At 42.2% G+C, this 16,155-nt stretch overlaps 1 protein-coding gene across 9 annotated transcripts in view; it reads right to left on the bottom strand.

Annotated features, from left to right (window-relative positions):
* The window catches only part of LOC121613480 (mitogen-activated protein kinase kinase kinase kinase 3-like), a 45,383-nt gene that overhangs the window by 19,813 nt on the left and 9,415 nt on the right, over nt 1–16,155 (bottom strand). For 6 of the 9 annotated variants that reach the window (XM_041946849.1, XM_041946850.1, XM_041946855.1 and 3 more), the window contains exons 2-15: nt 12,410–12,467; nt 11,612–11,702; nt 11,307–11,371; nt 11,121–11,176; nt 10,283–10,330; nt 9,352–9,394; nt 9,030–9,102; nt 8,554–8,685; nt 7,990–8,052; nt 7,728–7,809; nt 7,306–7,422; nt 4,513–4,591; nt 4,322–4,380; nt 1,244–1,306 (exon numbers count right to left, since the gene is read on the bottom strand). In XM_041946849.1, coding sequence (XP_041802783.1) covers nt 1,244–1,306; nt 4,322–4,380; nt 4,513–4,591; nt 7,306–7,422; nt 7,728–7,809; nt 7,990–8,052; nt 8,554–8,685; nt 9,030–9,102; nt 9,352–9,394; nt 10,283–10,330; nt 11,121–11,176; nt 11,307–11,371; nt 11,612–11,702; nt 12,410–12,467 — 1,029 coding nt within the window. The remainder of the gene's footprint in view (nt 1–1,243; nt 1,307–4,321; nt 4,381–4,512; nt 4,592–7,305; nt 7,423–7,727; nt 7,810–7,989; nt 8,053–8,553; nt 8,686–9,029; nt 9,103–9,351; nt 9,395–10,282; nt 10,331–11,120; nt 11,177–11,306; nt 11,372–11,611; nt 11,703–12,409; nt 12,468–16,155) is intronic. The other 3 variants (XM_041946856.1, XM_041946851.1, XM_041946853.1) reach the window with 1 other exon arrangement.

Genomic DNA, 16,155 nt, shown 5'->3' with positions numbered 1-16,155 from the left:
CAGACAAGATAACGTCGTCTTACTGCTGCAGGTAGTAATCTGGTTCGGCAGACATCGGCTAACGATCGTAGCTTAGCAGCAGGTTAGAGCAGATCAACAGTTCTTTGAATGTGTCTGGATAATTCTGATTCATGACTCAGAGTTTTACCTTCCTGCTGCACCTTTCAAACCAGGTGCAGGTTGACAATAAGCAGCACCGGCTGAGTTCAGCGCCGTTCTCTGACTCGAACGAATGGAAACTTCGTTTTGACATTTATTAAATGAAGCCACAATGTGAACGCAGCATCGTGCCACAAAAACACTTAAAGATGAGAACGAGCATGCAGAGGGGAACAGACATACTGCAGACGAACAGATAAAAACAAACAGTAAAGACACACAGACACCCCCCCCACACACACACACAATAAAGGCCTCATTGCTCTGATCATCTACAGGACATAAGAGGTTAGAGGACACATAAGCAGTCGTGTACAGAAGAGAGACACGTTCTGTAGAGAGAAATATTAAGAGATACGTCACAACAGATGTCAGGTACAGCAAACACTGAAATGTCGAGTGTGTGTGTGTTTGTAAATTTTAACAAAAACATTTTTCGCAGGTAGGAATGCCTCTGTTCAAACCCACGTGTTCTTGAGCAAGGCATCGCTACCAGCCTTCAGAGGTGCAGCTCGACAACTGAATCTGACCTCCGACCTTCGTCTGTGTGTGTCTGCCTCACACAAACCCCAACTTAAAAAGATTTGCAGCTTGATTTGACTGATTGAAAGGTTTGTGTGAATGTGTGTGTCGTCTGTATATCCGAACACAACAGAATGAGCAAGGACATCACTAAGGACTCTTATCACCATGACAACTACAACACCAGTTAGTGAGGCAAAAGCCAAGCCTGGAAAAAGAAGAATAAAATGAACAGAAACAGATGGATGGACCAGAATAGATGGAACTAAACTGTGAAAATGAGTAAAAATACATGTTAGACATGCAGCAGCCAAAACAATCAGCACTCTGGAAAAACAAAAACAAAGAGGCAGCAGTGAGGCTCAGAAGGCAGGACAGTCCCGAGAAGGACGAGGACATGTCCTTCAAAAACACATTAAGAATGAAAGAGGAATATGAAGAGAGTGAGACAAGAAGCATAAATAAGTAAAGAAATGAATAAAGATTGAAAATAAAAAAGGTCAATGTAGGTGACAGAGGGAGAGGCCGACAGAGAGAGAGAGACAGATAGAAAGAGTACTACCAGATTAGATCTCGCGGTATAGTAGAGCTCCTCAACACAGTCCAGATAGGGCTCAGAATCACACTGGTCAGCAAGACAGAGCGAGAGAGACCTCAGTTAATACATTAACCTGGACTGATGGAGGGAGGGGACGGGGAGGAGTGGAGACATGGATGCAAGAGAGAGGATGATGGATGACAACTGGATTAAGGCCAAAATGGGCTCTGAAGTCCATGGATCAGCAAGACAGAGGAGGGAAGAGATACTGGAATATTAATCTGAAGGGGGGATGGATGGAGGTATAGGCTGATGGAGGGATGAGTACACTGATGTATAAGGGGGGATAAATCAGCAAAATGAGGAGAAGAGACATTAACAAATTACATGAATATATCCTAAGTGCTATGTGAAATCTAAATGAATACAAATACCTTTGTTAAGATTCCTTCAGTGGACAAATGAGACAATTAGTAGCTTCTGTTCTATTCCAGAGGGGTTCTTGGCAGCGGCTCTTTTGATTTAAGACCACATGTTACCTTAATCCAGGTTCCACAGCGTCACTATGGGTGTGTTTTGTTTATGATTACATAAGACGTTAAATGTGGACTCCTTGCATCAGCTGGAAGACTCTTTTGTGCAAAGATGCCACGAAATCCTGACGCTAATCCTTTCTGGCAACAGCAATTGTAATGTTATTAAAAATATATAACAATATTACTGTGCTAATGATTTATTGATTTTAAAATTCTACATATAGCACCTTAATCTTGAATGGATGGATCTTGGAGAGCTACGAACCACACGGGTCAGCATGACAGACAGAAACCTCATGTTATTATATTACTTTCAAGGAGAGGGTAGAAAATGAAGGACAAAGGGATGAATGTAGATGAATGTCAAAAGACCAAAAGTGGTGGCTTTGTTTCTTAACATTAATCCAAACTGATTGATCAATAGGTGCAGGGACAGAGGAAAGAAGGAGGCATTTTAGGACGTATTTGCTCGTCTGACTTGAAGGGAGGAGGAATACAAAACGGATGTTGGAAAAAGTGCAAGTGCAAAGGACGGACAGCAAAGGTGGGAGGGAGGGAGTGGTGGACTAACAAGGCGCTGTGGTTGTGCATGAACCCTGCACCATCCCAAGTCCATCCACGGGTAAAACCTATTTTAGCAGGTCTAAATGTGATGCACAATAGCCGAATAAGCCTTAGCTTCTGTCCAACCAATCCACCTTTTTTTAAGGCCAGTGCTCGTTTTTTGACCAAAACTGACATTAACCACTGTTTCCTGCAAAAACCTGGCATGCACAAATGAGTCACTTCAATGCTGACTAAAAGCAGCACCTGCGTTTAGATTTCTATCACACCTGGAGGAGTAGTGTCCATCCATGCTTGTAAATAAGAAAACACTAAAGCAAGAAAGACAACATTTGCTGTGCTTCAAAGTTCACAGATGTTGTATCTGTGTCGAAAGCTGCTGTCTGGCTGTCAGTCAGGGTGAGGGTTACTGCTTTATGCAAATACACCCACTTTCTGCTGTTTCACCATGTCTGAGTCTTTGTGCCAGCAGGCTAAGTGACACAGCTCAGATGCAGTTTTCCCAAGCCACATCGTCCAGCATTTACAGGGGGGGTCCTGGGGAATTCAAGACCAGGTGAGTCACGTTATCCCTCTGGGTCTATCTAAAGGTCTCCTCTGATTTGGACATTCCCAGAATTCCTCCACAGGAAGCCGTCTAGGACACATCCTGATCAGATGCCTGCTCCACCTCTACTGGAGGGGTGCAGCAGTCAGTGTATTTGTGCAGAACCATTTGGTACAGGTCGTTTGGTTCAGTATGTGACTTCCTCAGTTCAGTACATCCTGCGATCCAAACAATTACTGTCAAAATAGTGCATTTACGTCCACGTACTTGCACGTGCAGAACAGAAACTTTAGAACACAAGTTTTGAACAGAACAGAACTTGTTGGCACCGGTTGTTACTGGTCGGTTCGCCACGGTTAGTCAAGCCCATGCAGTGTTGATACTTCACTGTATGGGAACATTACAGTTTGCAGATTACTTACAGAGAAAATAGACAACAATTAATGTCATGCAGTTGCAAGCCGACACTGTTCCTGAAGTCGGGCACGTCTGTGGTAATGCTTCAAACCTGCCATTTAGGATGGCATCACCTAAATGTGTCGATTAGCAGAGCGAGACAAAAACAGACTAGAAGACGAGTTCCCCGCAGCATTCAGGCAGTCTCTCACTGTAGATTCATACCAATGCAAATAACTAATGCTATGAGAGTGTTCATCTCTGTGGATATGTCACCATACTCAGACCAGAGACTTAAGCGCAGTCTTTTAGCGCTGCTACAATGTGTCTTCACATGGTGCAGTCAGTCTGTTCTGCTACTCTGTATTAACCAATGCATTGTTCAGCAACAGTTTCACAATGAAGCATTACAGTTTCAGTAACTGTGGCATAACAATTAAGAACAATAAACCGCTGCTGATAATAAATGATAAAAAATGTTCTTTTCTACATTTTTGTCTTCCCTGCTGTACCAAAAACGTACTGAACCATGAACATAAAACCGAGGCACATACCAAACCGTTATTATTACGAACGAAACGAGCACTGGTTCTACTCTCAGCTCCTCGTCCTATCCCTACAGGAGAACCCAGGCCAATCCCAACCCCAATGTCAGGCTTACATGCACTAAACGACGCGACTGGGGAAAAAAAATCAAGTTGAAAGTTGAAAAATCAAAGAATAAATCAGCATGTACAGCAGTAAGCTTGTTCACATTTGAATGCAGCAGGTCAGCAATCCGATTTCTTCCCTACCCGTGGAAAGATTTTTGAACCATGGCTGGCATAAATCAGGACATCCCTGTTTGAAATGCCTCAGATTTGAGACTACCAGAGTGAACTATGTGGATGGGCTTCATGTTTGGTTCAACACAGATTGACAACAACATGGACTGATCGGGGTGCTTCCTGTGATTAGGTGAGACTCAGCCATGCTGGTACTGGTGAAGTGACAACCACACAAACATACCCTCACTAACACACTCGCTCATACAAGCATAAGCTGCAGCTAATAACTCACCGGTTCATGATGAGGTTCTGTCTCCTTTCTCAACGGAGGATCAAACTTGACCTGACCAACTGAGACGGATAGAGGAGGAGGGCACAACATGAGATCAGAGAATACAGTACAAGCAGAGACTTCTGGTCACTTCTGTGGAGTTTTCTGAATGAAAACACATTCGTTCATGGAGATCCTGTGTGTGAACTTACAGTTAATCTCTGACAATGTCTTTCCCTCCCTGGCGCTCCTGCTGGTGGAACGAATACGATGAGGAACAGAGACTGGAGACTGTCAGGAAAGACAAAGGCACACACACACAGTCACATAGCTGTTCAAGGAACGTATGTAGCTTGCACGGTACTTGAGACGATTACAATAGGTTTAAAAAAAAAAAAAAAACATAATCCCTCTGCTATTTCCTGTGGGTGGAATATGATGACACAGCAAAACAGACAGTCGCACTCTGCAACCAGACAACCAAAACACAGCAAAGTGGACGGAAAAGACGAACCTTCCCTGGAAAAAATATCAACATTTCATGAGTCCCTGTAAGGTAACATATCCTTTCTACTTTCTACTTATACTTTCCTGCCACATGCCATTGCACTGTACAATAACAGCTTAAAAAAAAAAATCTCTTTTGTACAATACCTCTTATCACTACTGTTTGCTACTTTTGATATTTTATTATTATGTATATAATTTTTACTGCTTGCTATTTTGATATTTTATTATATATAGTTTGTTCTTTATAGTCCAATTTCACAAATTTTCACTTTTTTCACTGTGTATGCTTACAGTCACGGTACACTTTATTTTCTACACACTGCCATTTGCTGTAGATATTCTTTTTCGTACTTTTTCATTACTACTGTTTGCTATTTTGCTTTTTTTTTTATGTATATAATCTTTTTCTGCTTGCTATTTTGATATTTTATTATGTATAGTTTGTTCTGTATAGTCTTATTTCACAACTTTTCACTTATTTCACTGTGTGTAATGCTGCTGCACTGCAATTTCCCAGCTTGGGATTCAGTCAGTCAGTCAGTCAGTCAGTCAGTCAGTCAGTCAGTCAGTCAGTCAGTCAGTCAGTCAGTCAATCTATTTAATACTTAGTCTTTGAAAGCCATACAGGCCATGATCGCGTCTATTTCTTATATAGATGACTCTTATGGCTGAAACCAATAGTCACACACTGCCCACTGTCCTGCACTCTTACCCAGGCCGTGTTCATGCCTTGTGCATTAAAACACATCGAGTCGATGACTGTATGTGATGCTAGCTGTTGACTAGCATCACAGTCGTTATGATGGGTCATTCAAAAATCAAACAACAAATCGAGAGAATTCAAACTCTGAGATGTACAGAAAGCTAAGAACACAGCAACCTCAGAGCATGCTCGTAAAGCACTGGAAAAAGACAAACCAAGACGATTCAAAAATGCATCCATCAAAGCCACATCTGCCGCACGGATCCACTAACAGATTTGTCCATTTTAAACAAACTCTTATAGGTAAGTTCATCATCATTAACACACAAGTCATGGTTAGTAACTGTAATGGCTAAGGTAGATGAAGATGGCTTACATAACTGGCATATTTGAGTGTACCCCCACCCTTTTCAAAATGCATCCTGTGTTTCCAAACTGCCAAATGGAAAGGCAAGAAGAAAGAGACTTCTAATCAGAGGTGGGTAAAACAATTCTTAACTGGGGTGGCCTTTACTGTACCACCGATGCTCAAACACTTTCCAGAACAGAAAACGTTCCTTCAGTTGAAGTCAGCACTGGCACTTAAGTGGACAAGCACAAACCACAAAGTCCAACGCTATCTGTTTGGAAATACACTTTGACCTGGACGTGGTTGAGATGCATCATTCGCAGGAGTGTGATGACGTCACAGTTTGGTAGCCATCTTCATGAACGGAGCCATTTCTTTAGCGGCTAGCTGCTGCCACAGAACTAGAATGAAAAGAGTTGATCCCCAGTGATGACATTTAGTGATCTGCCGTGGTTTAGCCAATAATGTTGTCATGGAAGTGAGCGTAGCTTTTTTTTTTTAATGTAGGAGAGGTCAGTATGCGTCACTGTAAAGATGTTAAAGCTATGCAGAAATTAAAGGAATACCCTCTACACTTTTGTATGGATGTATTTAGATAAATGAAACGTTTCAAAATTAACTATATTCCAAAAGGATTCTATAAAAATAACCACACCAGCTGATGTCCACACCAACAGAAAAGCATGAACATTAAATACAAGTGCCCACTGGTATGTTAAACTACTTATGCAACGGCCATGTTGCCATCCATCAACCGTCTGAAAGTCACATGCTAGTGCCAGTTTCCATGACAGCGGCAGCAGACATCGAACTGAATGGAAATCCAGTTTCTATTCACTCAGTTCTGTGGTCCTCCCCCAAGCAAAGAAACAACTGAGAGTATCGCTTGTATTAGAATGATATCACTGCAGACACGGCAGCCCACATTGGTACCTTTCTACGGGCCGCAAAGCGAGGTGCACGTCGAGCACCGGGGCTTATGGGTAGGAAATGACCCCTGTACTTAAACTGAGGAGGAGGAGGTAAAGGAGGGGGGGTAGAGATAAGAAGACAGGAGGTAAAAAGGAAGGGACAAAGAAAGAGAAGAGAAAGGTAGAGAAAAAGGAGAAGTGCTACAAGGAGGAAGAGAGGAGGAAAGAGGAAGAGGATGAGAAGAAGGAAAGAGAGGATAAAGGGTGAAGAGAGTGAAATTAGAAACAAAGAGGAGAGAAGAGGTGAAGAACAAGGCGAGGAGGGAGGAAGAAGGGGAAGGACAAAGAGCAGAAAGATGAGTCACATGTGCCAGGTGAGAAGAGGGACTGAGGTTGAGGAGGGTGAACTGTGGTTGATGAGGAAGGAAATTAAGGAACAAATGAGGAGAATAATCACCACTCTGTTGACCTGTCGGGAAGCATGATGACACTTTTGTTTTGACAGCAGAAACCTGAGAAGGTCAAAGGTTACCTCTGGCTCAGGGTCGTCATCATCGATGTCATTGAAGGTGCTGTGGTCGGGGTTGTTGGCTTTGTCCAGCAGCTCTATTGCCAGAGTCCTGCTGAGAGGCTGGGACACGAAAGGGTGCTGGAAGAAAAGCAGAGAGAGGGGGACAATAAGAAAGATGCATTAAAATAGTTTATTTTGTCTGTCTGAGCAATACTTAAGTAACCTGTAAGGAGTGTGAGAAGATGTTTTGCTTGACAAATGGTTAAAATATCCAGTTAAAGCAAATATACAGTTAACATACAGTAATATTTTTACCAGCACCACCAGTTGAAATGGTCTAATCTGCAGCGTGTATCCATATGTAAGAGTATAACCGAGCTTAGAGTAAAACCACCCGATTTGTTTGTTTTAAAGGCTTGTTAATGTGCTGTTTTAATGCTCACCTGCAGCAGTTTCTCAGCGGTGGGCCTCTTCTTTGGGTTCTTGGTCAGGGCCAGTTTGACAAAATGGTGAAAGTTGTTTGTCCTGCGGTTCAACAGAGAGAGAAAGACAAAGAGAAAAAGAAGAAAGGGTTTGATCTTTTGGCCCTCTTAGTGATCTCAACAGCAGGGTGTTGCTTCTACATGAAATGTATCTCAGGGAGAGAAACAGAAAAGAAATCCAAGTGAGGAAGCCGAAGACATCATGGGCAGAGTGGTCTCTTACCACTTGAGTTTATCTTTCAACTTAGGAGGCTGGAAATTACTCTTGGTCATTAAGAAGAGGGCCCTGCAGAAAAAGAGACAAAGATTAAACTCTTTATGTTGGAGTACAGCTGTGTGGTGAAAGAGCCACAAACCATTCAGATATAATGACAAGAGGAGCCACCACTGCAGCATCCAGATCTCTATCATGTGGTACTTCTATACTTTGTGTAGTACAATTGCTCTATACATTTACTTAGAACACCAACGTCTTGGCAAGAAACATTCATCAAGGTATATCTAAGCAGAGGTGTAATGAATAGTATTAATAACGGATTTAATGGTTCTGTATTGTGAAAGTAAATGAAGTGATATGCCTTGAGAAATCAACAATCATCAACACTGATGGATTGATTCAAATCGCGTGTGGCAAGAATTTAATTTTCCACATCAACGTGGAAATGTAAACGGCCCTTTCTTTTTAATGTAAAGATTATTTCACATTGACTGCTGGGTCACTCTGCTGTCTCACACACACACACACACACACACACACACACACACTCACACTCACACACTCCTCTACCTCATGGGGTGCAGGTCAAACATGGGAGGCTGTAGTTCTGCCAGCTCTATTGCAGTAATGCCGACAGCCCAGATATCACACAGCTGGTTGTAACCTCCTTTTCTCTCTACCGCTGCTACCTCTGGAGCCATCCTATGGAGAGAGGGAGCGAGAGACAGAGAGAGAATGAGACATGAAAAAAAAAAAAACAAGAAGAAATGAGTGAAATGTATTTCTCTCTTCATGCAGTAACTGCACAACAGCAGACGGCTTCATCCTGATGTTAAACTATGTCTTCACATTCTAATACAGCTGCACTGGAAACCATCAGCTAACACAACGGATGCCTGAAACATGCAGCCGACACATTCCTGTAGCCACACTGTCCGCTACTGACGGATCACCTCTTGCGTTCAGTAAAAAAGTGCTCTGCCTGCATGCATATACATATGGAATATAAAGGGAGCTGATGAAGGAAAAACACAAGCACAACTAACCAGTACGGAGTTCCAATGAATGACTTCCTCTTGGCTAAAGTTGCTGTGATCTGGGCCGATACACCAAAGTCAGCTATAGAGAGAAAAAGGTGGGGAGAGAAAAAAGGTGGGGAGGGAATAAGAAAGAGGAAAGAGAACAACACAGGGGAAGAAGTGAAAGAATTAATGTGATTAGGGAAGAATAAAAAAAAGTGGGCGAGTAAGAACAGAAGCGATTATAGGAAGGGGGAACAGGAGAGAGACAAAGTCAGTAAATGAGGCCATTCAGATTCAGTCTTTTGAAGCAGAAGGTGATTACAGAAGCATTGCGTGTTCCTCTCACCTAGTTTAACATAGCCGTTGTCTGTCAGGAGGATGTTTGCTCCCTGTCAGAGACAAACACAACGCGAGAAAATCACATTTCGGGCCGATTCAAGGAAGCTCATTCAGCAGTGCACGTTTGTTGCAAAGCGATCATTGATCAACGTAGCCTGCAGCTATGAGTCAATGATCATTTCCCCCTCACAAACACTGTCAGCAGCAATAACCTGGGGATCAATTTTCATTTTCAACATCACTAAATGCATGGGTTCTTTCTCTTTTCCTGAATTAATTATCATTCATTTATCATTAATTATCACTGATGATAAAGTAATGATCACTAGAATTGCATTTGCAGCACTTGAAAAGGTGTTATTCAATTGAATGGAGATTTCTAAGGGTGTGGTCTGTCCTTCTGACCAATCGGTGCCCTGTGAGGAACTACTGGCAACTACGGGAGCAGTTCAGGTGTGACAACAGCAAGATAACCGACGGTTCATTGGAAAGCAAGAATGGCTCCTACAGATGTTAGCGCAGAAGCTGCTGTAGCATCCGTTATATCAGAACTGGAGAGAGAGCTTCATTGAAAGAAGAGTGAAGAACAGCACTCAAGGCTTTTCTCCATGGAAAAGATTTTCCCACTCTTCTACCAACTGGCTTGGGCAAGAGTTTCACTCTTCGTTGATCTGATTGGATGAAGTTAGACTGTGACAGATGGATGTTGCATCCAATCACTTGGCAAGTATTTTTTGAAAGTGATCCCCCTTTCCAGTTTCCATGGATGACCTCCGAGATCAGGTTACTCTGTGTTGCCATGCTGAATTACAATTTTCAACAGGAAGTCAAATCCAGTGTATTTCACTTTATAGCTGACAGGTAATTTGGAAAGGTAAGATATTAGATAATATAAGATATGAGATATTGTATTATTCTACAGTTTTCTCCAAACTCACCTTGATGTCTCTATGCATTTTGCCTTTATTGTGTAGGTAATATAAACCCTGTGAACAGAAACACACAGCAACTGGTGTTACTGGCTGGTATTGCAGAAAAAAAGGACACAGTCACATGATTAAAATAACGCCAGATTAAGTTGAAAATCAAGCATTTTTTAACCCTGAAAACATTCAAATTAAGCATCTTCCAAACTTTTAAGACTGTATGAGCCCTGATATTTGCAAAAGGAGAAGCAGCATTCAGATATTTTTCATCAGAACCATCTGTTGCTTGAATGAAAATCAAATGTTTGTGAGATTTACAGTTGGCAGCACAGACACATCATCTGTGTCTCTGTGATCGATGACTGGCTCAAGCGTACAACGCTAACACTAAACAGCGTTTCCTCTGTAACTGTATGCAGCTGTGGTGCTTTGGGGAATAATTACAGTCTTGTCTTAATATTTGTTTATTTCTAATTTTATGATTCAATTCATGATTATTTTCAATAAAATGCATATGTAGAGCACAAGTTGATTTTTGGATCACAAAACACCAAAATCCAACATCTTAAATAGCTCAGGGTGGTTTTCTGACTTCTTTAGTGTCCAGCAAGTAGCCAGCTCTCATTCAACAGAGTCGGCGCTCACGTGTTAGCATGAAGCACGAGAGCCGATAAATGTTTGAGATCATTCATGCTTTTAGCATCTATGTTCTCATCATCTTACAGACAGAGAAACTGAAACATCTAAGCAGATTGGGCAGAACATGCCTTTTTCTTTATTCCAGACAATAACTAATTACATTGACAGAACAAAACAACTACACTGACAATAAATATACTGTATACGCTACCTGCAGGGTCTCCCGTGACATGTAGGCTATCTGTGACTCTGACAAAGGCCCGGTTACTGGAGGAGTGAAAGACGGAGGAGAGAGAGAGACGGATGGATATGACAGAGTGAGAAAAGGTACAAACAAAAACCAGCACAGTTAAGATCGAAATGTGTGTGCGTGCATTTGGGTGCATGATGTTCTTACCGTGATAGATATCCTGCAGAGAACCTCCCCCACAGTACTCCATACTGATCCATAACTTATCTCTCCTGCACACACACACACAGAATACAGTGTCAGAACACAGTGTCACCTTCACACAAAGTAATTTCCCCTCACACACCCTTTTATCTCCTTTTTATTTCTTTTATTTCCTCACATACACATGCTCATCCCTCCTTTTCTCTCTCTGACAAACACATGTGCACGCTCTGGAAAAGTGATTTAATGTCACACACTTTCAAAGCAACCATAATGAATTCATTGTACTGACACACGCACACTCTTACCGGAGATAACTGCCAAAATAGGCTACGATGTTGGAGTGTTTACAGTCCTTCATCATTATAATCTCCTGCTGGACGACAGCAAAGTCCTCACCTGGAGTGAACACATATGTACACACACATTACCATTATTATTACAGTGACATTCTGGTATCTCAAGGCTTGACATGGTTATCACTAGTTACAAAGCAACAGAAAATGAGAGAAGTGGGTTTGTTCATGAATTTGTGTTTATGACAGAGTGTGTGACTGACTGGTGGCAGGTGGACTGATGGGAGCAAGAGGACATATCTCAACTTAACCACACTTGAAGACCTTCATTTTCCAGCAATAATGTGATGATACATTTCCACTAACATTTCCTGTAAGTTCTGAAGTTGTTATGTTGTCCCTTCTTTAGTGAAGGAGGGTGTGCAGGTGTAGGGTGAGAGTGGGAGTGAACAGGGGAGATTGTGAAAAATGCATATGAAAAAAAGGAAAAAGCTAAAGGACAGAGATGGTGAGAGGACAGCAGCGTGAAAGAGCGGAAAGATGGAGGATGACAGAGTGATTGAGAGAAAGGCTGATGTGGTAGAAGGCAAGGAAATTAGTTACACGGTGCTGTAAAATACAAACATTGAAGAAAACAAAAAAAAAAACATAAAAACTAGGCAGAAAGGAAAACACAGTTGCCAAACACACAAGCAATAAATATAATAAAAGCTACAAAGAAGGCAAACACACATTACAGAACATAGTGCTCATGAGATACAGAGGAAACAGCAAAAATGGAGATAAAGGAAGAATGATAAGATAACTCACCCGGTTCCAGTTTGATGACTTTGATAGCAGCCAGCTCTCCTGTGTTTACATTACGAGCCTAAAGGAGGAAAAAGGAGAGAAAGTGAAACAGTGCAGACTCTGAAACACACGGCGAAGCTTTGGCAGTGTTGTTCCTGCAACCTCAAGGCAGATTTGAGTTGCACTTGGCTGAACCAGGAGACAGGCGAGCTTCTCTCAGCTGAGTGGAAGCTAATTAGTCAGTTTCATAAACACCATCCCTGCATTTCAATCAGTGCATTCACATGCACTTGAGTTACCAGGTTGCTGTAAATCTGTGTATACATGCAGCAGGTCAGGGTGCAGGTTTTCTTATTTCAATCGTAGCACTGACAGAAGATGCTACCTGCTGACTTGGTGTCTGCATCAGACCAAGAAGACAGCATACATGCATACTTGTCGAGAGCCAATCAGACAAGCGGTTACACCTTTGTGCACGTGACAGAGAAAACTGTTCTCCAGCAGAAATCTAGCCGGGAAAATGTAAGAAACTCTGGCAAAAAAGAAGGGGAAACCTGGCTCGATGCACTATGTTGATTAATCGTGCAAACACATATTCCTGTTAGATTATTATGTAACATGAACAGCAGATTTCTGTTTACTTAACGGCTGTCATGGAGGATAAAATGACTACTGCTGTGATAACTTTCCAACCTTTCTCACTGCATTCTAAACTACTTTGAACTAGTTGCATAAACTACTATTTTGGTTTCTCAAAAGCCTTCAAGACTCATGGATCTGCTACTCAAACTAGCTTCCCTGGATCATCATCGTCTCCCACAGATGCAGCCCTTTGCGGTAAAGATCATTCAGCTATGGCGGAGATATAATGTGCATGAGAGAAAGGGCAGCATGATACTTTAAAAGACATTTCAGAATGGATTTTTGAACTGTAATATGATAACCTTTAATCCATTTGTCAGACACACAGTCCCAAGTCCTTTATCTTACCAACTAATGCAAGTCTGTTGCTTTTAAATGCAGAATTTCTACATCAGAAACACTATTTCACACTATATTTTTTTTCCTGAATTAATGTCATGTTACTAATGCAACCAGAAAGAACACACAATTATTCAATTTGTTGTGTGCAGCCAGTTTTGCAAAATCAAAACACCAGAATTCATTCGTAACTCATTCAAAATACAAACTCAGATAAGGCAGGGCGGCAGAGGAATGCATGGACTTCAACAGGAAACTGAGACGCTTTTTCCTGTATTCCTGAAAAGCTTGACATTTGTCAAAAAGCGGGGCTTTTGCAGGATACTGAGGCTGACTTTCTATAAATAGCGAGCTGTGTTTACATTTAGCAGCAGTGCTGGTGGGTTGGGAGAGGAATTCTATATGAAATGTGCATGAATAAAAGATGGTCTTTCAACAGAGACATGAATTGCTTCTCACAGGCCAAGAATGCGCAAACATGACTGTGACATTGCAGAAGTATGTGTGAGAGGACGGTGTGTGTGTGTGTGTGAGAGAGAGAGAGGCATTGGTCATTAACTGATAAAACCAAGACTTTCAACAGATGAAAGAGAGACAAAACAAGAGCTTTAATAGCATGAACAGCCTGGGAGTAATGTGTGACGTCTCTAACACAACAGCTCTTGCTATGTCGTCTAATTCTACGGTTTCACTATTTCTAGTTTCAGTGGAGGAACCAGCAGACACACCTCTATCTATCCTCATCCTGGCTGTAGCCTCACAGGCATATTTATACAACATGAGAGAAAAAACATGACATTTCACATTCTGGTCTGTTCACTTTATTGGGACTTTATTGAAGGTACCTATATTATCACATCAGGACAGAGATTTCTTCCATACATTTTCCTCTCATGAGGCATAAATACCAGAAAAAAAACACGTAAACGAACATTAAAGTGCAGCGTAATAGAAGGACAGAGTTTAGCTGTCATCAAAGGAACACTTGCACTGTTAGCTAAATCAATCAATGCCCTTAAACTATTGCAGTACCAATACAAGAAGTTTTTAAAAAACTTCAAAATCCATTTAGCTTTTCCATGATACAGTGGTGCGAAATGGGCCAGCAACTAAACTGCCTAGTAAGCATGAAAAGTGACAGCCCCCATGGCTTAAGGAAAACAGCAAAAGTTGCACCAACAGAAGCTCAAACTTCAACAGGGCAGCAGAGTACGGCCCCAAAAGTGGACTGCAGAGACATGATGGCGACGGGGAGACAAAATAAAAGACAGAACTCAAGGATCACTGCAGTAATACCGGTAAACCGGTAATATTGAAGACGCAAACAGATTCTTAGTTTTGTCTATCAGGAAGGCAAAGATTGTTTCCTCGGTTCAAGAGGAAGAGCGAGTGAAGGAGAACAGAGGCCAACCCACACCAAAACAAAGCTGCGGTGGGAGGGAGGAGATACAAAGAGGCGCAAAGAGAAAAGAAGAAGAGGGAAGCAGAGTGGAGGGCAGAGACAGTGTGTCTTCAGTCAGCAGACAGACCAGAGATGACTCATGGCGCTCAGTGCCACTGTTAGTGGCAACAACACGCAGCCTGACTCGACTTGACTGCTGGCTGTTTGTGACTGACTGACGGACGCCGTCTGCTGTACCTAAAGGGGTTGGAGGCTGGATCGCCAGTTACCTAAAAGGTTGCAGTGCTTCGGTGTCCTGAGGCAGTCTGGGTTCCTCTCTGAAAACCAGTGTCTGGGCAGCCAAAAGCACATTGCATTTCAAAAGACATTTCACAAACTTTCACAATGCTCAATTAAAAACACAACTGTTGCACCAATGGGTGTGATTCGGATAATCAAATCAAAGAACTCAGCATGCATGGACAGATAAATGAGTGACAACCTTTCAGTGAAATACTGAAAATACCACAACAAAGCAGCACAATCCATCGCTCCCTGAAATTTCAGAAAAATGTATTCAGCGATGGAGCAATGACTGAACAATGATCATCAACGACAAAATATCAAAGACAGAAAGCCCTGAATAAGAAAAACAAAAGGCAAAGTTTGTCCACTCATTCGAATGAGTGAGAACTGCAAACCTAACAGCTAAAATGTCACGTAAATGAACGGCTGCTGAGATCAGCGCTACATTAACACGGGCTGGGTGCCTCACTGTTCCATGCTGAGATGACTGGATGCTTGCTGATGGTGTCACAGAGCAAGAGGAAAAGTCATGGTGTAGTGTCCTGTTTGTATTTGGGAACATGGCTGGACACACAATTAGTCCAAGTCCAGACTCTGGGATAAGGGAGTTGTTTCTAGGTATTATACTGCCAGATTAGCAGTGGGTTGATGTGGGCTTCTACTTCATAGTAATGGAGAAATTTACCTCACATCCATCTTTAACACCTCTATCAGGCTGTGTGTGTGTGTGTGCGTCACACACTCAGCATATGGCCTGCACAGCGGAGGATCAGTGTGGCATTTCACTCTCTCTGACCATGAAAAGCAAACAAGGGCAACAACCTAAGCAGTAGCAGCTCACCGTGCTAATCGCTGCAGTCCTGCAAAAAAACAAAACAAGGGTGCACCATTTGATTCCACTCTGAGGCGGCTTGTTTATGACGCTTTCCATTGCGTGTCAACTGAATTCATGTTCGTTCACAACAGCCCTGACAAACACGCTTGTATTTACAGTTAATCGCGTGTGACGGAAGCCTCGTGAGACGCTCGTCTGATGGACTAACTTACATGAGGTCAGAGGTCATGCCAGGGCGGTGGTCGTCACAGCACAGACAAATCA

This window comes from Chelmon rostratus, chromosome 11, assembly GCF_017976325.1.
Source record: "Chelmon rostratus isolate fCheRos1 chromosome 11, fCheRos1.pri, whole genome shotgun sequence".
NCBI classification, from domain to species: Eukaryota; Metazoa; Chordata; class Actinopteri; order Chaetodontiformes; family Chaetodontidae; genus Chelmon; species Chelmon rostratus.
Note: the sequence above shows the minus strand (reverse complement) of the source record. Positions and strands in the feature narration are given on the sequence as shown.